Below are 18,431 nucleotides of genomic sequence, written 5' to 3'. Positions count from 1 at the left end.
GGACCGTTAGTCTTTGACTTTATTTATTTTCTGCTGTGTTTCACTTGCATTTATTTGAAAGAGTGAGTGTAAACACAAAAAAACATATTTTATTTTATTGTATGTGCTGGAATGTGCAGAAAATAAATAAATGTTAAACAAATTGCTTCCAGTCAGAGAATGGTGCATATAATTTAATTTTTGCTTGATGCATAAAGTTAAAAGATTAAAACTGATAAAGCAAGTTTTAAAAAGAGACTTTTCCATTTGATTACATTTTGTATGGATTATGCAGAAAAAGTAGAATTGGGCTGAAAGATCTATCACTTTATCACCTATTCAGGTTGTAAATCGTGTTTTTAAAAAGTAACTAAGTAACTAAGTAATTAATTACTTTTGAAAATAAGTAATCAGTAAAGTAATGGGATTACTTTTTTGGTGAAGTAATCAGTAATTAGTTACTGATTACTTTTTTGAAGTAACTTGACCAACACTGGTTGTAATATACCTTACTTTGTCATAAAGTGATGCAGAAAATTTACAAAATGATTCATAAAAGTTTGCAAATATGCAGAAAATTTGTCTGACCTGAAAATATCCTGATAAAGAAACCCCCACCTCCTTACCCCCATACTCCAGCCTATGTATTGATAACATTCAGTTCCTGCAAACAGACGCACACTGTAAACTTGTTCAGTTATAATGAAAAAAAACCTCGCTACAAGCCCCTTGCTCAGTCCAAAAAACAGCCTCAAATTTAGTTGAATCTTATCACCAGTTAGTTTCTATGAGCTGGAGACATGTGGCAAAACCATCACACCCAAACATGAGCCAGTGCACAAAGTTCGGTCAGGGGGAATTTCCGAGGCGAGGTCGTCCCTCCAGAGTCCGCTAACGAATCTACTGTGGCCTTCAGTTAACAAAAATAATGATGTGACAATTTAACAAGAAAGAGTTGTGAGTAAAATGTTGTTGAATCTTTGAGACTCAACAATAACACTGAGTGAAGAGCTAAAATAACATCACTCCCGAAAACTGGAATAACAACCCGGCTGTCATTTGCTTTTCTTGGCATGAGCCAGAGGCTCTTTAGCCGCTCGCGGCCGACATGTTTTACGACGGCATTCTCTCACTTGCAGCAGCATCTTCAATCAGCGAGCGGCTGAACAGACGAGAGGGAGTTTTAAATGAAAAACTCCGCTGGGCGGAGAGAGCCTCAGCTCGAAAACAGAGCTGCGGCCAGAAACGGAGTTTATGAAGCCAGAAACCTCAGCGGTTGGTGATATAATCACTGAGTCACAGGAACAAATCAGCGGCGCTATCAACACTCTGCAGTCTTGCTGTGTGATGGTCGGATGGGGTGTGTGGAAGGAAAAGTCACACTTGTTGTCTTTTCCAGCTTGATTAGTTCAACCATGTCACCATGACGTCTGTTTTTCTGACTTCAGCCTTAAAATTCAGCCTTCAATTGTAATGTCGATCTATCATTCAGTTTAATGATTAAAATATTTAAATATACCTTTCGCGTTCCCTCACAGCGCAGTGTGATATCTGAAGTGTTCTCATTGTGTCTGACCAGAACTCCAACCCACTCAGATTGACTTGCACATAAACCAAAGGACTGAAAGTCAAGTAGCGATGGAGTTGTCAATGTACAATTCAGTGTGGTAACTGGGAATGTGATTTTTTAGGCAAATTAATTAAAAAAACAAAAACAGATTAGTCATTTTGGGGAGATTTCCCTGAATTTTAACACTTTGGATCGCCGAAACCTTTGGTGCCTCACCGATCATTTGCATAATGGGAGGACAGCGGATGAAATGTAGCCTCTTGATGCTCAATAATCCAGGTAAAGAAATCTGAAAGATTTGATTCAGTTTGTCTGAACACCACACTTTCAGCAGGAGAAACATTTCCTCACTCATCCATTTGGATGTTCCAATAATATAATTTTGCTGAGTTGATATCTGTTAATAAAATAATGAACAACTGGAGAAACTAGAGACACAGGCATTATTAAGCATTGCAGGCCCATTAACATCACTAACAGAGGTCATTAAAATATTTTCCTAGCAGCAGATCAAGTATATTAGTAAGACAGCATTGCTCGCCAGTGAAAGCAAACAAATTTATCCAAACTGGGATATTCTCCATTTTTCTTCACAATCAGTGGCGTTGCCTTGGCCTCCAGTAAGGCTGTGAAGGATGTTGGGATTGTTAACCAGGATATGTCTTTCAATGTCGGCAACAAATATGTGCATTTGTCCAACATCTCTAAAATTAGAAACTTATTGACTCAGAGTGATGCTGAAAAACTAGTTCATTCAGGTTAAAATACTGAAAAACCATCAGCTGATCCAAAATCCTGAAGTGAGAGTACTGACAGGGAGCAGAAAGAGAAAGCACATTGACTCTTTTTGATTGGCTCCACTGGAGACTCTTGAGCTACACCCTGTAGGCACACCAGCAGTTTGAGAATATTACCTCCCTTTGAAGCACGACTGACCAATAACATTGCTCCAGTGCTTTTGTTACAGGTGTTTCAAATTCTTTAATTAACTATGATTTTGAAATTGATTTCCCGTGCGTGCCTTGTTTGCACAGATTTTCCATATCAAACTCTTTGACAGTGTTTAAGACATTTACACACCTGTCAAATTTTGCCACTGTAAGTATACTTGTTTTGTTACTGAAACGTGACAATGCCCAAAGAACAAAGGCACACTAGCTGAATTTATTTATGCTGTATGTAGTTCAGCTCCATCATCAACTCAGGACGATGAGTCAAGGAAGTTGGAAAGAAGACAAAACGAATTTCTGCACTTAGCACTCTGGCAACAAAATGACAAGCTGATGGCTGCTGATTGCTGCTGCTAGATACAGCAGCAGTTTGACACACACACCCACACACACACATATAGACGTCCCACCCTGACTTGTGACATCTGTGAAGTGATAACTTGGATGTATGTAGTTTGTGGATGAAGTGAGCCAAGGAGCTTACAAAGCTTTAGGAGCGACACACGCACACACAGAGGGTGTAGTGTGTTTACTGTAACAGGATGGCGACTACCTAACCCTGGCACATGTATGTACAGACAGAGTAGAGCTGTGGAGACCTGGCTTCTGTGGTCTTGTTCCGCTAACAGTAAATAAAGGTCTGTTGTTCTATTCAGAGTTGTCCCTCCAGATGCTAAGAAAAATTACAGTGGAACCCCGACTTACAAATACCCCATTTAACGAAAAATTCAAGTTACGAAGGCACTGAATGGCAATATTTCTGCCCGTGTTACGGCAAAATGCTCGCGTAACAAAATCCGCTGGCTCTGATTGGCTAAGCCTACAATGCCCACAATGCCTTCCGAATCATGTGACAACCCCTTGGCTTTCGTAATTGCGCTTCGCTGTTCCACTTGAACGACGTATTGTTGTTCTAGTTAGCAATTAGCCTATAGCCTATCGTTCAGCATCGCCTCACTCAAAAGGCGCGATCGGTGCTTCAACTTGTGGGGCGATCGTGGCTCAAGAGTTCGGAGTTCAGCTTGTAATCGGAAGGTTGCTGGTTCGAGTCCCGACTTGGACAGTCTTGGTCGTTTTGTCCTTGGGCAAGAGACTTAACCCGTTGCCTACTGGTGGTGGTTAGAGGGCCCGGTGGCGCCAGTGTCCGGCAGCCTCGCCTCTGTCAGTGCGTCCCAGGGTGGCTGTGGCTACAATGTAGCTTGCCATCACCAGTGTGTGAATGTGTGGATGACTGGATATGTAAAGCGCTTTGGGGTCCTTTGGGACTAGTAAAGCGCGATATAAATACAGGCCATTTACCATTTGCGAAAATTTTCGACTTACGAAAGACCCTCGGGAACATTTCGTAAGTCGGGGTTCCGCTGTATGTATCACACAACCACTTGGTGAATGGTTGTTGGAGGTTTCCTCTCTGTCGCTAGGAGAATATGCCAGCTAGCGACAGCTACATCCAAAAAGAGGCGAGGAAGTATACAGTGTCGCACACAGAAAACATATGTGTAATTTCTTCTTCTTTCCTACGGGTGACAAAAACTAAATTCAAATGTCTGCTCTCAGTTATAAAAATGTTCACCTAACATAACATGAAGGAGCAAACTATCCAAATGTATTTGAGTTTTTTCTGTAGCACACTGCAAATATGTTTTGTTTTTGTTTTGTTTTTAATGCCTTTTAGTTCAATATTTTAAAACAACAGTTTCTGGATATGTACTCACTTTGGGAGCCAGCCTCTAGTGTCCACATGAGGAACTACCAGTCCACAAATGTCATCAACTCTGTTATCCAGTCAGTGGGTCAGCATTTAATGGCTTCAGGTCATTTAAAACAATATTCAGCCCCTGAAAGAGGGTCTCAGACTAAAACCTGCTACCCCCTCGACCTGATCGTACTGAGTGGGGGTATGTCCTGCCTCCATGATGCCACCATGATGGCACCGCAACACCAGCATGAAAAGGAATGAACAGATCCTGGGATTATTGCTCCACAGTAACAGACACGAAAGAGTCAGAGGGAGAAAATTAATATTTGCATTCAAAGGTTGCCAAGTGCAACTTTTTGTTTGTGTAAAATCTCCTTGCTATATTAAGTAACAGCAACATGCTGTCGTATTCTGCAAATCACAGAGGGGGGTAATTTTAATTCAGGTGTGAAAAGCCGTACTTTATGTCAGCATAACAAAGTCTCACACGCAGATAAAAAGGACGACTGAGCGAATGGAAAGAGAAAGAGAGGAACTTGATGTGCAGCAGCTGCACAGTGAAGCCCATTAGCACAAAGGTGAGACGGGATCAGTTTCTGTCTGCCAGTGTGGCGTGAATTTACCAGAGGCTATAATAGCTATACTGTAACACACACCACGCACACACACAGACTTCCAGTATGGAAGTGGAGATGCAGTGAGACCTGTGTTGATGGAGTGGCTGCAACATCTTTCAGCACAATTTGAGAACATTTAGAGAAGAATGAAGCAGACTTTTAAAGGTAAATCACCTTCTATTATTATTATCCTTATGAAATCTAATTTCCAAAAGAGACCTGGTCAATAGGCAGCAAACGTAACAACAAATTGCATAACAAGTAGAAACCCAAATATTCAGTACAAACCAGTGAGCACGTGTGAATCATATGCAATAGCAGGTCATTAAGAGCGACATTAAAAACAGTAACACTGACCAAAAGATTTATTCTATCGCTCCTTTAAAATAGATATAAAGCTGCTGAGTAGCTGGATAGTGGTGGTAGTGGTAAGACTACACGGATCCCAGGACACACTGATGAGAGTTGGCCTACGGGAACAAGAAGACGCAAGTGGGCAAGTTATGAGAACACCTCGCTGTGGGAATGTTAGTACACTTGTAACCCCAAATTCAAATTTTATTTGTCACATACACAGTCATACACAGTACGATATGCAGTGAAATGCTTAGACAACTGCTCGTGACCTAAAGAAAAAAAAAGACTATGAATAGGATAGGAAATAAATATGAAAATTAAAATGAAGGGTAAATTTAGCAAAAAGGAATAAAATAAAATATAAAAATTAAAGTTAAAAATAAAATAACTGTACAACAAAATACACAATACACAAATACACAATATAGAAATATATATATATATATAAGAAATTATGAAGAAACAGCAGCTGTACAAGTACTAAATGGTATGAAGAAATATAAAGTCCACGGTTGTGCAAGCGGAAGGGGTTACATGAATAGGATGAAGGACCTATGAAATCTTCAATACCAAACACAAATTCTACAGCAAGGGGAGCCAGGATGACGGGTGAAAGGGGAGATATCATCACCTCCACCTGAGATTAAGTACCAAGCCCCAAGTTCGATGGAAGAAGAAGGGTTGAGTGTGAGAGGAAAGGAAAGAGAGTTCATCGGGATAGATAGATATTTTAGTGCTGTCAGCGTTACTCTCGTTAAAATGACGTTAACACCATAACTGCATTAACGCGGCAAATCTCCGTTAACGAGCTTACCCCGCGCGTGGGGCTACACGGCGTCAATGCGTTTGCACGGTTAGCTCATGCTAGAAAACAAATATTATATTAAAGGTGCATGGTTTTCTTATTGTGCCCTCAATGCTAAATCTTAAAATTGCATTATGTAAGCTACAAAATGTCAGGTATACAAAACAATGGTGTTGCACATAACTTGCTGGAAATGTGTGGATGCTACACCGATAGCTACGGTAAAAACTTTTGATAGCTATTGTGAAAAAAGCGCAGATTTGGATTAGATCTTCCCTACACGCATAAAAATCAGTCACACTCACTGATTCCTTTCACCTCTAGTGGACTGGATTCACACAGCAATTACAAAGTGGATCTCTGTTACTGTTACAGACACTTCACGTTAAAAATGGTTCCTTAAGGTTGGAGTCTTTGACTTTAATGAAATCCCCACCAGTGATGTAGTCAGTGCAGCCATGAGTGGTGACAACCCTCCAAACTCCATGTGATAAACCTGCTGGTACCTCCAGCATTATGTATGTTTTTCTCAGCCTGAAATGGACACAGCTGAGGAGAAATAGGTTTATGATATTTAGGTAAACAAATTTATTCTTAATTTTTTTCATAATTTCCATTTCATATCACAATGTATTTGCTCCATATCTCCATATAACCCATTTATAGATGAATTTTTTAAAATATATTTTTTATCTGTAATTTTTCCATGTATTGTTTGAGTTCCTTTCTTTCTTTCAACATTTCTTTCTTTCGCTGACAGCCTTGTCAGCTGGCATGTTTTCCAAGCACCAAGCGGTTGTTTCAGTCTTTAATGGACATAAATAAAAAGGCAGATCTTCTTTCAGGGCTTCTATAACCCAAGTGTTGACCCTGTACCTCTGTACAAGAATAAACAAAATGAATCAGAATTCATGTTTTGAGGATCTATCATTGAAAGAAGGAACCTGGTGTTGTGAAATTGCAGCTGTTTCCCATTTTCTGCCTTCTGTTTGTCTGCAGGAACATTTCTGGAGTCTGGATAAAGCCGAGACTAAACTGGCTCCTAAACTGACCATTCAGATCTGGGACAACGACAAGTTCTCCTTTGACGACTACCTAGGTAAAAACCATCACTTTGACTGTCTGTGTTTGTTTTTTCTGGCGTGCCACATTGTGTTTACTGTGAAAATGAGGTGAGGTCTTTAAAAAAAAAATCATGATTTATCTCATCCTGTCACATGTCACAGCTGGTTGGTCCCAGAGATTTTAGACCCATGATGTGTGGTAAAAACATAATTGGATTTCCTTCACGAAACTTCAGTGAAATCAAAGTCGGACTAAAAGCCATTTCTTCTGTTCGTTGATTTACTGTAAAACGTGTAAATGGATCCGTATTCTCCAGGTCAGAAACACATGTGCTCGACTTTGGATGGTTGAAATGCACTTAACTCATTTGTGTATGACATTTAGACAGATTTCCCCTCATTTCTGGCTCAAGGTTTAGAGGTAAATATATCCAGGGAACCATATGTGCGATGTACGAACAGCTACTGTGATAACATTTATCTTTAGAATTAGCACTCGCCCGTTTCCACTGTGTCTGCACATTTTACAGCAAGGGAGGGGCTGCTTTTTCTGCTTTTTTTTTTTTTTTCTCGAGTCTCAAGCTGTCCAAATTCTGCCTTTCCTTCACCCCTAACGCTGCCCCAGCCCATTCCCTTAAAATAACTTACCACCGAGATTCTCCCCTTTCGCTCCCCCTGCATGGGTTCAGCTTCTTTTCTTTATTTTTGCCAAAGAAGGGAGGATGACAGTCTGTGGACGGAGCGTCCCTCTGCGGTGAGAGACAAGGAGGAAGATGAGGAATCCAGATTCTGACCTGTTCCTGTCTGTCACCGTCTCGCTCTGCTGCAGCGTTTTCTCCCGCTCGACTTTATTCACCTCATAGAGTCTGCGGGTGTGTGGCCACCTCAAAGCATTTTTTCCATGCCTGCCTGTCTTCAGCTCGTCGGCTCGGACCGCCGACTGTTAATCTTCCTGCACGGTGTGCGGGTCAGACACGAGCCATTTTCCTGCGGTTGTACTGTCAAACTGAAGCTAACTCTGGAAAAACACTTCCAGTGGATCTCTGGTCTCTCTTCAGCCCACAACTTAATGTCAACAAAGATCAAACCTTTTACTAGCTACCCTTCACCACAGGGTCGGCAATAATTCACTCAGCGCACGCTCGATAATTAGTCATTCAGAAAAACTGGCTAAACAGACAGCTGAATCTGCTGAGTTTTAGAGATCTAAGCCTTGCTTGCCCCAAAATATCCATCTCCTCCAACCCTGCTTTAACAAATACAGAGTTCAGGCTGTAAAATATTTCACTGCACGAAAAGTGCAGTTTATCGGCTAACAGAAAACTCCCGGGAATTGTCGTGGTTGACATAGTTTGACTTCCTGGCAGATTTATGGATGTTCACCTGGCAGAAAGTTGTTTTTTTTTTCCTCCATTATTTGTGTGATTAGGTCTTTACATCGTCTCATGAGATGTTAAACCTTGAGCCAATCATAGCTTGACATTTTCATATCTAGTACAATGTCATTAGGAAAGAGCTGCAAGGGAAACAACATGAAGAGAAACAAGAGGATATCATTGGTTAATGTTGTTGCACGAAAAGGTGCCCTATCGAGAGTTTACACTGCATGTTTCCCCAGCTTTTATTATTCTGATCCATCAAGGTGGGACAATGAAGTCATTTTTTATATTCACAAGTGTAAAGCTAATGCTAACTGTCTGTGCACCATCGTCTTAAACTGAGCAGCTAAGTAGACCTTTTTGGGCCTGAGTAACTATATGTGCCATTGTGACCTTTTAATTCATAAAAACGTTTCCTAGTGTGAATTTTTGAATTGACCCGTTCTCAAAGAGTATGAAATTAAGCAACAAATGTATGTGTGAGAGCAGGAGAAATACTTACAAATCAAACACTTTTCATCTCTTTGTGAGGTGGATTGTGGGTAATGAGTTTTCTTCCTGCTAAGGTGGCTGTTGTGTCATTGTTGTTTAGTTTAATCTGCTTGGTGGCTTTATTTTTTCACATTCTAACAAAGCCCCTTTTCCATTATGTGTGTGGCTGTCGTCATAGCAACACGTCTGTACGTCCTGCAACATAATCAATATGCGACGTGAATGCTACAAAATCAATTGATAATCCTGGGGCTGGATCGTTTAGACGTTTTAATGTAGGAAAAAAAAGGAAAATATCAGACATCAGTATATTCAGCAGGTGTTGTTATCATCATTAATTTATTATGTATATGAGTCTCTGTCTAACTGTGGTGTGCTTGTTTCTTTAGGTCACCTGGTGATGGACCTGAACCACATGTTGCGTCCAGCAAAGTCTCCAGAGAAGTGTACTCTTCTGGTGCTCGACCAGCCACCGGACAAACTGGTGTCTCTGTTTGAACAGAAGACTGTCAAAGGCTGGTGGCCCTGCACCTGCGAGAACAATGGAGAGAAGATCATCGCTGTGAGAGCACAAACACACACACACAACCATTTTCAACAGGGTGCGAAAACATATAAGTCCGCTGCCCTTTTTGTTTTTTGCATTTTTGTCACACTTAGCACGCTTCAGGCTCATGAAACAAATTTTAATGATAGATCAAAGTAAACCAAGTCCATGCCAAATGCAAGAAAATCTTGAAATATTTGTAATTCATATGCCATACAGTTATTTATCAAACACTGGCACTGAGTATTTTACTTTGTATTGACATGAAGTTTAAAATCCCTTAATTCCCATAAAGACAAAGTAAAGTAAACATCATTCAGCCGCTGAGCAATATCCGTTTTACCCACCTGCCAGTCGTGCCTACTTTGTTCTCTGAAGAAAGGATGAGACAAACTGTGTGTTTGCTGCCTCCATTTCAGGGGAAGGTGGAGATGTCTCTGGAGATAGTGACAGAGCAGGAGCAAGAGGAGAGACCAGCCGGCCTCGGCAGAGATGAACCCAACATGAACCCTCACCTGGAGGAGCCTCAGTGAGTCTACACACACACACACTAAAAACCACACACACAAATATAGTTTCTCATTCTCGTCTTTTCTTCTCTCAGGCGTCCAGAGACATCCTTCCTGTGGTTCTCCTCCCCTTACAAGACCCTCAAATACATCCTGTGGAGACGGTTCAAGTGGTTCATCATTCTCTTCATTTTCCTCTTCTTCATTATCCTCTTCCTTGGAGTCTTCCTCTACTCCTTCCCGGCAAGTTTTAGTGTGTGTGTGTGTGTGTGTGTGTGTGTGTGTGTGTGTGTGTGTGTGTGTGTGTGTGTGTGTGTGTGTGTGTGTGTAAGAAAGAAACTGTGACTAAGCAGATTCAGGGAGCTTCACTGCAGCAGAGACAGAGAGGACAGTCACACAGGTTTAGAAACTGGTTGCCAACCATCTGGCAACCTCTAGATGCTATTGAAAAACGAGTAAGCAATCAGCACCAGCCTCCAGCAATCACAGTAACTGACCGGTTGCTGTGATTGCTGGAGGCTGGTGGCAGTTTCAGTGAAATTGATTGCTAAAACCTCAGTAATGCAGGCCTAGAGATCGGTCATTGATAAGCGGTGGTAACCACCGAGGAAGATGGTGGTAATCACCGCTTGCTAGGGAAAAATGCATAATCCCCAACTGGTTGGCAAGTGGTTGCTGGAGATGCTTAACAAGCTGCACCATAACCTTCCTTGCAATTACTTCTAAGATTGCCGCGGCCCCCGGTTTGCATGGAAGACACGGACTTGTCTCCAAAAGCTGTTTGCCAAATGTTTACTGAGCAGGAGTGAAATTGAAATTCGCTTTCATAGGAAAGGTTGTGACTTACCACTGAAGTCAAAAAGACACAACTTATTTTGGTTTGTATCTCACTTTCTTAAATTTCATGGTTAGTTGTCAAGGGATTGCAGACCGAATGCAAACATCCAGCAACCGCTTGCCAGTCAGTCAGTAAATAACAGTTTTTCCTGAGGGACTAGAAGTTGCCGGGGTGCCACCAACCAGTCTCTAGGTCTGTGTGACTGAAGCCGTACACGGAATAACACTGGGAAAATGAGACACGGAGGCAAAGACAAGGCAAAAGAAGTGTGCTGAAAACTAAAAGAACATTAAGAAATTACAAAATCAATGTAAAAAATAAGAAATTGTAAAAAAACAAATTTTGACTCTTTAAATGACAGTTGAGGGGGAGAAAATGAAGAAGAGAAAGCATTAGCAACAAAAAGAAAGGAACTTCCTGCATTATTTTGTGTTTTTCCTCTCACAGAACTATGCTGCCATGAAGATGGTGGGACCATTTGGACCAGCCAAGGAAACAACTTAAGATGAGGAGCATTTGAAGGAAAAGACAAACAGACGTGAACAAATGGAGACAATGAGAAACCACACCACTGTTCTGAGAGTGAAACAAGCACGGATTTTATTAGCCCTTTCTTCTTCTTTTTGAGACTTTTTCTGTTGTCTTCCTGGAGTCATGAGTGATGAAGTCAGCCAAATTGTCAGATCCAGATGTCCTTTGATATAGTCACACCTGATTAGCAGTGGCTGTATGTGCGCTTATGTTTGATATGTGTGCATTTTGTGCCTTTACAGTTAGATTCACTTCTGTACTTCTGTGCTGAAAGCGTTTCCAAAGTTACTATCAGAACTCAGCGTGTGCCGTCTGCATCGCCGTCATCCCTCAGTCACCGCTTTCATCTCTCTTCCCGCCTCGCGCTCTCTCTGCTGCCCTCATGCAGGGGAGGACAAGAAGAAAAGCTCGCCGCTGAGTGAGGCTGCGCTCCGAAACGGCAGAAACAGAATTAAAGATCGTGATTTTGATGGTGTTTGATCTTTTTACCGCCCGCTGCTTCCCTGCGAGAGGCATAGTCAGGTCAGGCAGTCAGTTTACCGACTCATGTCAAACTTTATCACTCCAAAAAATTCAATCTGAGGTTAAAGCGTGACGGGAGTTTTCAGCTATCATTCTCTTTGAATCACCTTTTAATGTTGTTGCCCTGCTGCTTTCAAGTGCAATCAGACTTTTATTTTTAAAATGTTCAGATCAGAGTTAAGTTGTTAGAAGTGAAACATAATATCCAGGCTGGGTGTTTTTTTTTCTTTGATTATATTTTTATTACAGCAGGTCACATACGATGCCTTCAGGTTGTGTGGGATTTCCCAGCACTTACTGAATACTGTTAAAAACAAATTTTCGAGCTCCTCTCCTTAACTATCAGTTCTTCTCCTTCTTTTCCCTCGTCTTCCTCCGTTTTCCCCCTCCTCCTTCTCTATCCAACCTAATCCCTCTCCTCCTCAGGGTTCAGCAGGTTAAGTCAGGGATTTGCTTTTGAGCCGTATTATTACACAGCATGTTTTAGATAGATGATGTGGGCTGATACGGACACACAAGGACACATTGTGTTGTTGATCCTTAAACCGCTCAAGCTTTAGTGAGCAAAGCCGAACATCGGTGAACGATAAAGAAGAACAGAGTCATGATTTGAAAAATTTTATGTAAAGTCTCATTTTTGCTTATATTTATTATCTTCTTTTCTTTGGGTGCAACCACATCCTGGCTTAGTTTGGTTTGCTCCACAGTGGAAAAGTTGACTTGGACCCTTTTAGTTCATTTTAGGTTCACACCAGCTGGTTACAGGTCGAGCAGGCCTCGTAAATAAAAGTCACATCGACTCACAAGCAGCTCATTAACGTGAGCACTTTTGGTAACCTGTCGTCCTGCCAGGTCAGAGAGGATTTACCTCCAAGCTTCACTACATCAGCATATATCACTGTTTCTGAGAGTAGGTGTTTTTTTGTGTGTATTCTGTTTGTTTGTTTGTTTTTTACGTTAGCGTATTTCAATGTTCACCTTTAAATGCTGCATTTTTCTCTTTTTTTGTATTTTTTTTTAATCAGAGATTTGATTCAACTAAAAAGGCAAAAAGTCTCACGAAAACCAAATTCAAAAACCTCTGAGGGTAAGGCTTACTAAAGTGCATTTGATTTATGTTGCAGATACATATGAAATGAAATCAAGTGCTTTATGATTATTTTCCAAGTACTCACAGTATGTTGAGTTTCTGCATAGCATTTAATCTCCCTTTTTGAATGTAGGGAATTAAGTTTTGAAGTATGAATTCCATAGTTTCTGTCTTAATTAGCCAAAGTGTGGAGGACCAAAGCTGCCAGAGAAAGACAAAAGTTAACATCAGAAAATGAATGAATATGGCATTAAATGTAGCAAATTAAAATTATAAATATTATAAGCATTATTTTCTTTTAAAAGCTTGTGGATGAAATGCATAATTTCAATTGTTATACATTTTTTATGTACTTATGCACCTTTTGTGTAACTTTCACTTTATTATTTACCATTTATTTTGCTTTTTTAAATCAGTTTACTCATTTTTAAATGTATTTATTTATGTATTAAATGGCAGTGCTATTTTCACAATGATTAATTAACTTCTTGGACACAAAGCCTCCTGGTGTTGATCAACCACGAGGATGATCTTAAAGAAAGTTTCCCAGCATATATTGAACAAATACTAAAAGCCACACCTTGGTGGCCACACTGTTTTTTTTTTTTCATCATGAAACTGAAATGTAAAATAAAAAGGTTTGAGGGAAAAAAATTAATGGAAAAAATAGGAAAGTAAATAGACTGGTTGTACAGGTAATTAACGAGCATTAAATGAAACCAAAAAAAAAGAAAAAAAATCCTACATGGAGTGTATTAGTTGCAATGCGTGTAATGCCATATTTATTTATTAGGTCTTTTTTTAAAATGATAATTTGTTTAAATTTTGACAGTTTTAGTCCTCCACTGTTGACTTCCTAACTTTAATGCACTAAAAAAAACCAACTTTATTATAATTTTAGTTTGTGAGAGAAAAGAAGGATCAGACTAATAAACTTCAAATTTATTTAAAAAAAAAAAACAACCCACACACACTTTACATTTTTATTCTAAAACATTTCCAGCAGACACAGCTGGAACACCAAATACCCCAAATCTGCCTGACTGTGGGATGTTTAAAGTGTCTGATGGTTTCAAGTTAGTTATGGGGAAGTATTTCAGGTTACTTCTCACTGGCCTGAGGGTCTTCCAGATGTTTATATTGCAGATATTCTTGGTTCATATACAAGTTTATTATAATAATAATAATAATAATGATAATTATTATTATTGTTGTTGTTATTATAGCTAATAAAAATGATGCAAACAGTATAGTTTAGAATTGTTTGAATTAAAAACTTAAAAACGTTTGTAGTTCTGCAGGTCCTACAGAAATAATGGATGGATGAATGTCATCTGCAGGTGAACATTTGTGCGTTTAAAAAAGACCATAATGCTAAACAACATGAAAAGTTCTGTGCTTTGTGTCGTAATGCATCAGATCTCTGTTTAGAGGTGGGCATTATTGTCAATTAAGCAGAAAAAACAGAATATTTCTTCAGCTTTTTTAAGTTTGTAACTTTTGTTTTAGAGTTTTGAAATACCTTTATATATTGAAGTTCTGCTGATGTTAACAAGTCTTGAAAGGGTGAAATTTTACTGAGACAATCCTGCTTACAGTGCCATATACACTGGTTATTTGAAGTCTCGAGAAGCCGAACATTAACTCAGCGCTGTTTTGACCTGACATTATTCTTCTCAGTGAATGCAACGTGCCTTCAAGTCTTTAGCCTTTAGCTTTGCTGCCTTGTCGTATAGCAACACTAGCTAACACCTTCCTCAACAGGAAACGAAAACAAAATCACATGCTTCTGTGACAGTTTAATGCTGCTTATCTCTTCACTGTTATCTGCAGAAACCAGGGGTTGATCTTGTTCTTTGAACCTATTGTTTTACTCTTCTTGTAAACTGCACTGTGCTTCAGTTTTAGACACAAGCAGGGCTCTGCTGCTGGCTGTGATAAACTCCTGCTGCCAAAAAACTGCACTGAAAAATAACACGCGGGGACTTTGTCATGTGAAAGGACAAAGCCCTTTGCTGTTACTGTTTAATGTTTTGTGGGAGATGTGCACTGAATGTTTTCTACACAAGATATGAATTAGACTTCATAGCTGCAGAGAGAAATACTGTGTGCACTGCATTATGTCTGTATTATCAATAAAACTGCACTCTTACCCTTCGACTAGTGAATTTAATTAGCGAGAAGAAACATAAGCCATGTGTACGTCACATGAAAAAACGTGACCTGAAGTGAAGACTCATACACAATAGAGATGTTTTTAGATTCAGCTTGACTGACACGGTAAGTAGATGTGAGTATATAATTGTTATATCATCGGCTTAGAAATACTAAAACTTACCAGAGTGAGTACTCTTCTCTATAAACAGCTGTCTGTACATTAACTCGAGTAACAGAGTATGACAAAGGCACCAGAGGTCGTCAGAAATTACAGTGCAACCAAAGTATGCAGAAGAGCATCTCAAGCCCTGAAGCAGATTGGCTATAAATGCAGAAGACCACACCAGGTGAATCGGAAGCTGAGGCTATAATTTTCAGAGGTTCACCAAAACTGGGCAATAGAAAATTGGAAAAATGTTGCTGCTCTTGATTTCTGCTTCAATATTCAGATGGTAGGGTCAGAAGTAGATATAAACAACATGGAAGCATGGATCCATCCTGCATTTTTATTATCAGTGCAGGCGGGTGTGGGGATAAGTTTCATGGCACACTTTGGCCCCCTTAGTAGCATTCAAGCATGGTTTGAATGCCACAGCCTACCTGAGAGATAGTATATTAATCTTACTATCATAATATATTTTAAACAATCAGTGACTGGATATGTTAACAGCAAAAAAAACATTATTGATGATCCTGTACTCTGTGTCTCACCTTACTACACAAGAAGATTACTTCTAACTGGATCACATTCAAGCTCACCTGGCCAGTCTACACACACAAAAAAGTTCTGATCGGATCTAATTTCTCCACAATATTTTATTGACCTGAAGTGTCAATACTTTTTATCATATTTTTTTGTTCTCGTGCTTCGTTGGGGAACAAAATTGATGAAAACCATTGGACAATGAAATTAACACTGCCTGGAAACCCTCTTAAAGGTGCCATCCACGAAGGACGACAAGAAATATTGATCTGATTATTGCAATAAGGAAATTAAACCAGTGTTTACTCCAGCAACATCTGATTTCCACTGACAACTTTTTGGACACAAAACATCCGCCCAGTGTGCACAGACTGGTATTGCATACCAGAGCCTGTCTGCTCCACTGTAATTAAAACAAAAAGATAAATATACCTTTTTTTTCTGACTCTTTGCATTATTTTGAAATCTGGAATCCACTCATGTTCAAATAAACAAGTTCACTCTCATGTAGAAGAAAGTAAATGAGTGTGCTTTGTGGAGGTAAAGACTCACATTTTCCTGAATTAAATGAGTGGAACAAAGTAGATCAGAGAGGCTTTGGTGTCGACTAAGGGATTATTAACCTGCTGGCTCACACTGACAAATGCATATACACACACAGTGGGGCCCGTTAGGCTGGAAAAACAGATGAGGGTTTAAATATTAAAGTACATGCTCACACAGAGTACATACACCAGTCTTGTATGTGGGTATGTCTTGCATTGTGTCCTGTAATAAAATTCCTGTAGTTTTCTTGACTTTTTATCTTTTTTTTAATGTTGGATTGAACAAATTTCATTAATTAATCCTGTTTTGTGCTGTGAAAGTGCCAATTTACTCAATCAGTGCTGAGTGTTCTGCTTATCCAGTCAAGGCAGTGTTTTAAATGCTCATAAAAGCAGCATTTAATTTGACACTGTGAGGATTTTCCAGAGATAATGAGCCAGTGATGCAGAATACATTATTTAACAGACCAGAGAAAAGGATATGTCTGTGAAGGTTCTCAGTCATCCAGGTCATTATAGTCTAAGGAAAAAAAAGCTTTTGGACTTATTTAAGGTGTTTGAAGACCCACCCACCACCACTTCCCCTGCCAGTGGCGGACTCCCTCAGACATCGGTGCGTTGGTGGTTTTTTGTGTCTGGGGGTGGGCGTCCGGGTACACACCGGCTCACTCCTTGGCGGCCGCTTATCGGGGCCTGGAGCCTGGGGCTCGCTCGGGCCACTTCGGAGGCTCGGTCACTCAGGCACAGCTGGCTGCCGGTGGAGCTCATGGGCGCGTCACTGCAACTCCCCCTGGCTTCTGCTCCGCGGCTGCTGAGTGAGCCCTCATCTGGGACTCTCCTCAGCTCTTTCTGGGACAGTGGCGCGGCTGCCCCTCTGTTGGTCTTCCTTGGTCTCTTGTGTTCTGGGGGCCTCTGGATGTCTGGAGTTTTGATCTCCTCCATACCTGCTTCATACCCTGGAGGACGGGGCTGTGGCTCCCCACACTCCCTAGCAGATCGTTACATGGAGAAACCTTTGGAATGCAAGCATGCTGATCCACACAGGTATGCACACAGGTGTACACATGGGTATTCACAGACGCGGACTGCAGCTTTCTTGGCTGCTGCCTCAAAGCACATTGTGCGCTGTCTATCTTGCGTGCTGCACAATATCGTTTATTATTTAGTATCTACTGATATCTACTGCTAGCTAGTTTATTGTGATGGTGCCGTTTTTTTTTATTATGTTGCTCTTTGTTGTTTGCTTTCTCTTCTGTTTTTTTTCTCCATACAAGTGACCCAGGTGTTTTGTTTTTTTTGTTTGTTTTTCTTTCTTTCTTCTCCCCCTTCTCACCGTCTCTTCTCCCCTTTGGTTTTCTTTCTCTCCCTCTCTTTCTTTCATTCTTTCTCCCTGTCCTATCCCCCAGTCATGTCTGTCCCGTTTGTAGCAACTGAAAATAAAATAAATTCATAATTATAATAAAGGTCAATCAAATGGACCAATATGGCAAGGCCATGATGATCCACTTGGTAAAATAAATCCGCTTAGCGTCTTTCTTGGCCTTAAGACAACAATTCTGATGGCTAAAGATCCAAACGGGACAAAAAAAAAAAAAGGTGTTTGAAGACGTTTCACCTCTCATCCGAGAAGCTTCTTCAGTTCTAGGGTCAAATGGTAGAGGCCCAGAGGTATGACCAGACCTCTATATTGGAGAGACCAAACAGCCTCTTCATAAACGCATGGCACAACATAGAAGAGCCACCTCCACAGGACAAGACTCGGCAAGACTGGGCCTTAACGCCCACTCACATCCTGGGCCATCTGACCTCAGGAAATCACATGATAATGTGGGGCCAGGTTTCACAATGAACTTACCCAAAGCCTTGGCTGATTGTGACCTACACCAATTTTCACACCTTGGCTCGTGTGATTCGGTAGAGGATCATTAGGGAGTCCATTGTCCCTCTTGGGGGGACACTCCTAAAAGGCTTAAGTCTGGGACGCTCCACTATTTGACTCTAGAACTGACAAAGCTTCTCGGATGGGAGGTGAAATGTCTTTTTTTTTTTTTTTTTTTTTTTGGCCTGTCCCGTTTGG

At 40.5% G+C, this 18,431-nt stretch overlaps 1 protein-coding gene across 5 annotated transcripts in view; it reads left to right on the top strand.

Annotated features, from left to right (window-relative positions):
• The window catches only part of dysf (dysferlin, limb girdle muscular dystrophy 2B (autosomal recessive)), a 103,158-nt gene extending 88,057 nt beyond the window's left edge, over positions 1-15,101 (top strand). For all 5 annotated transcript variants that reach the window (XM_085263571.1, XM_085263572.1, XM_085263570.1 and 2 more), the window contains 5 exons: positions 6,977-7,076; positions 9,302-9,474; positions 9,879-9,988; positions 10,064-10,211; positions 11,254-15,101. In XM_085263571.1, coding sequence (XP_085119697.1) covers positions 6,977-7,076; positions 9,302-9,474; positions 9,879-9,988; positions 10,064-10,211; positions 11,254-11,310 — 588 coding nt within the window. In that variant the 3' untranslated portion in view covers positions 11,311-15,101. The remainder of the gene's footprint in view (positions 1-6,976; positions 7,077-9,301; positions 9,475-9,878; positions 9,989-10,063; positions 10,212-11,253) is intronic.
• Positions 15,102-18,431: the final 3,330 nt, after the last annotated feature.

Source organism: Mchenga conophoros, linkage group LG3, assembly GCF_057382185.1.
Source record: "Mchenga conophoros isolate Kocher_MC1m ecotype Shallow Benthic linkage group LG3, M_conophoros_male_GT1.1, whole genome shotgun sequence".
Lineage (NCBI taxonomy): Eukaryota > Metazoa > Chordata > Actinopteri > Cichliformes > Cichlidae > Mchenga > Mchenga conophoros.
The sequence above is the reverse complement of the archived record's forward strand: the minus strand, read 5'-3'. Positions and strand labels throughout refer to the sequence as shown.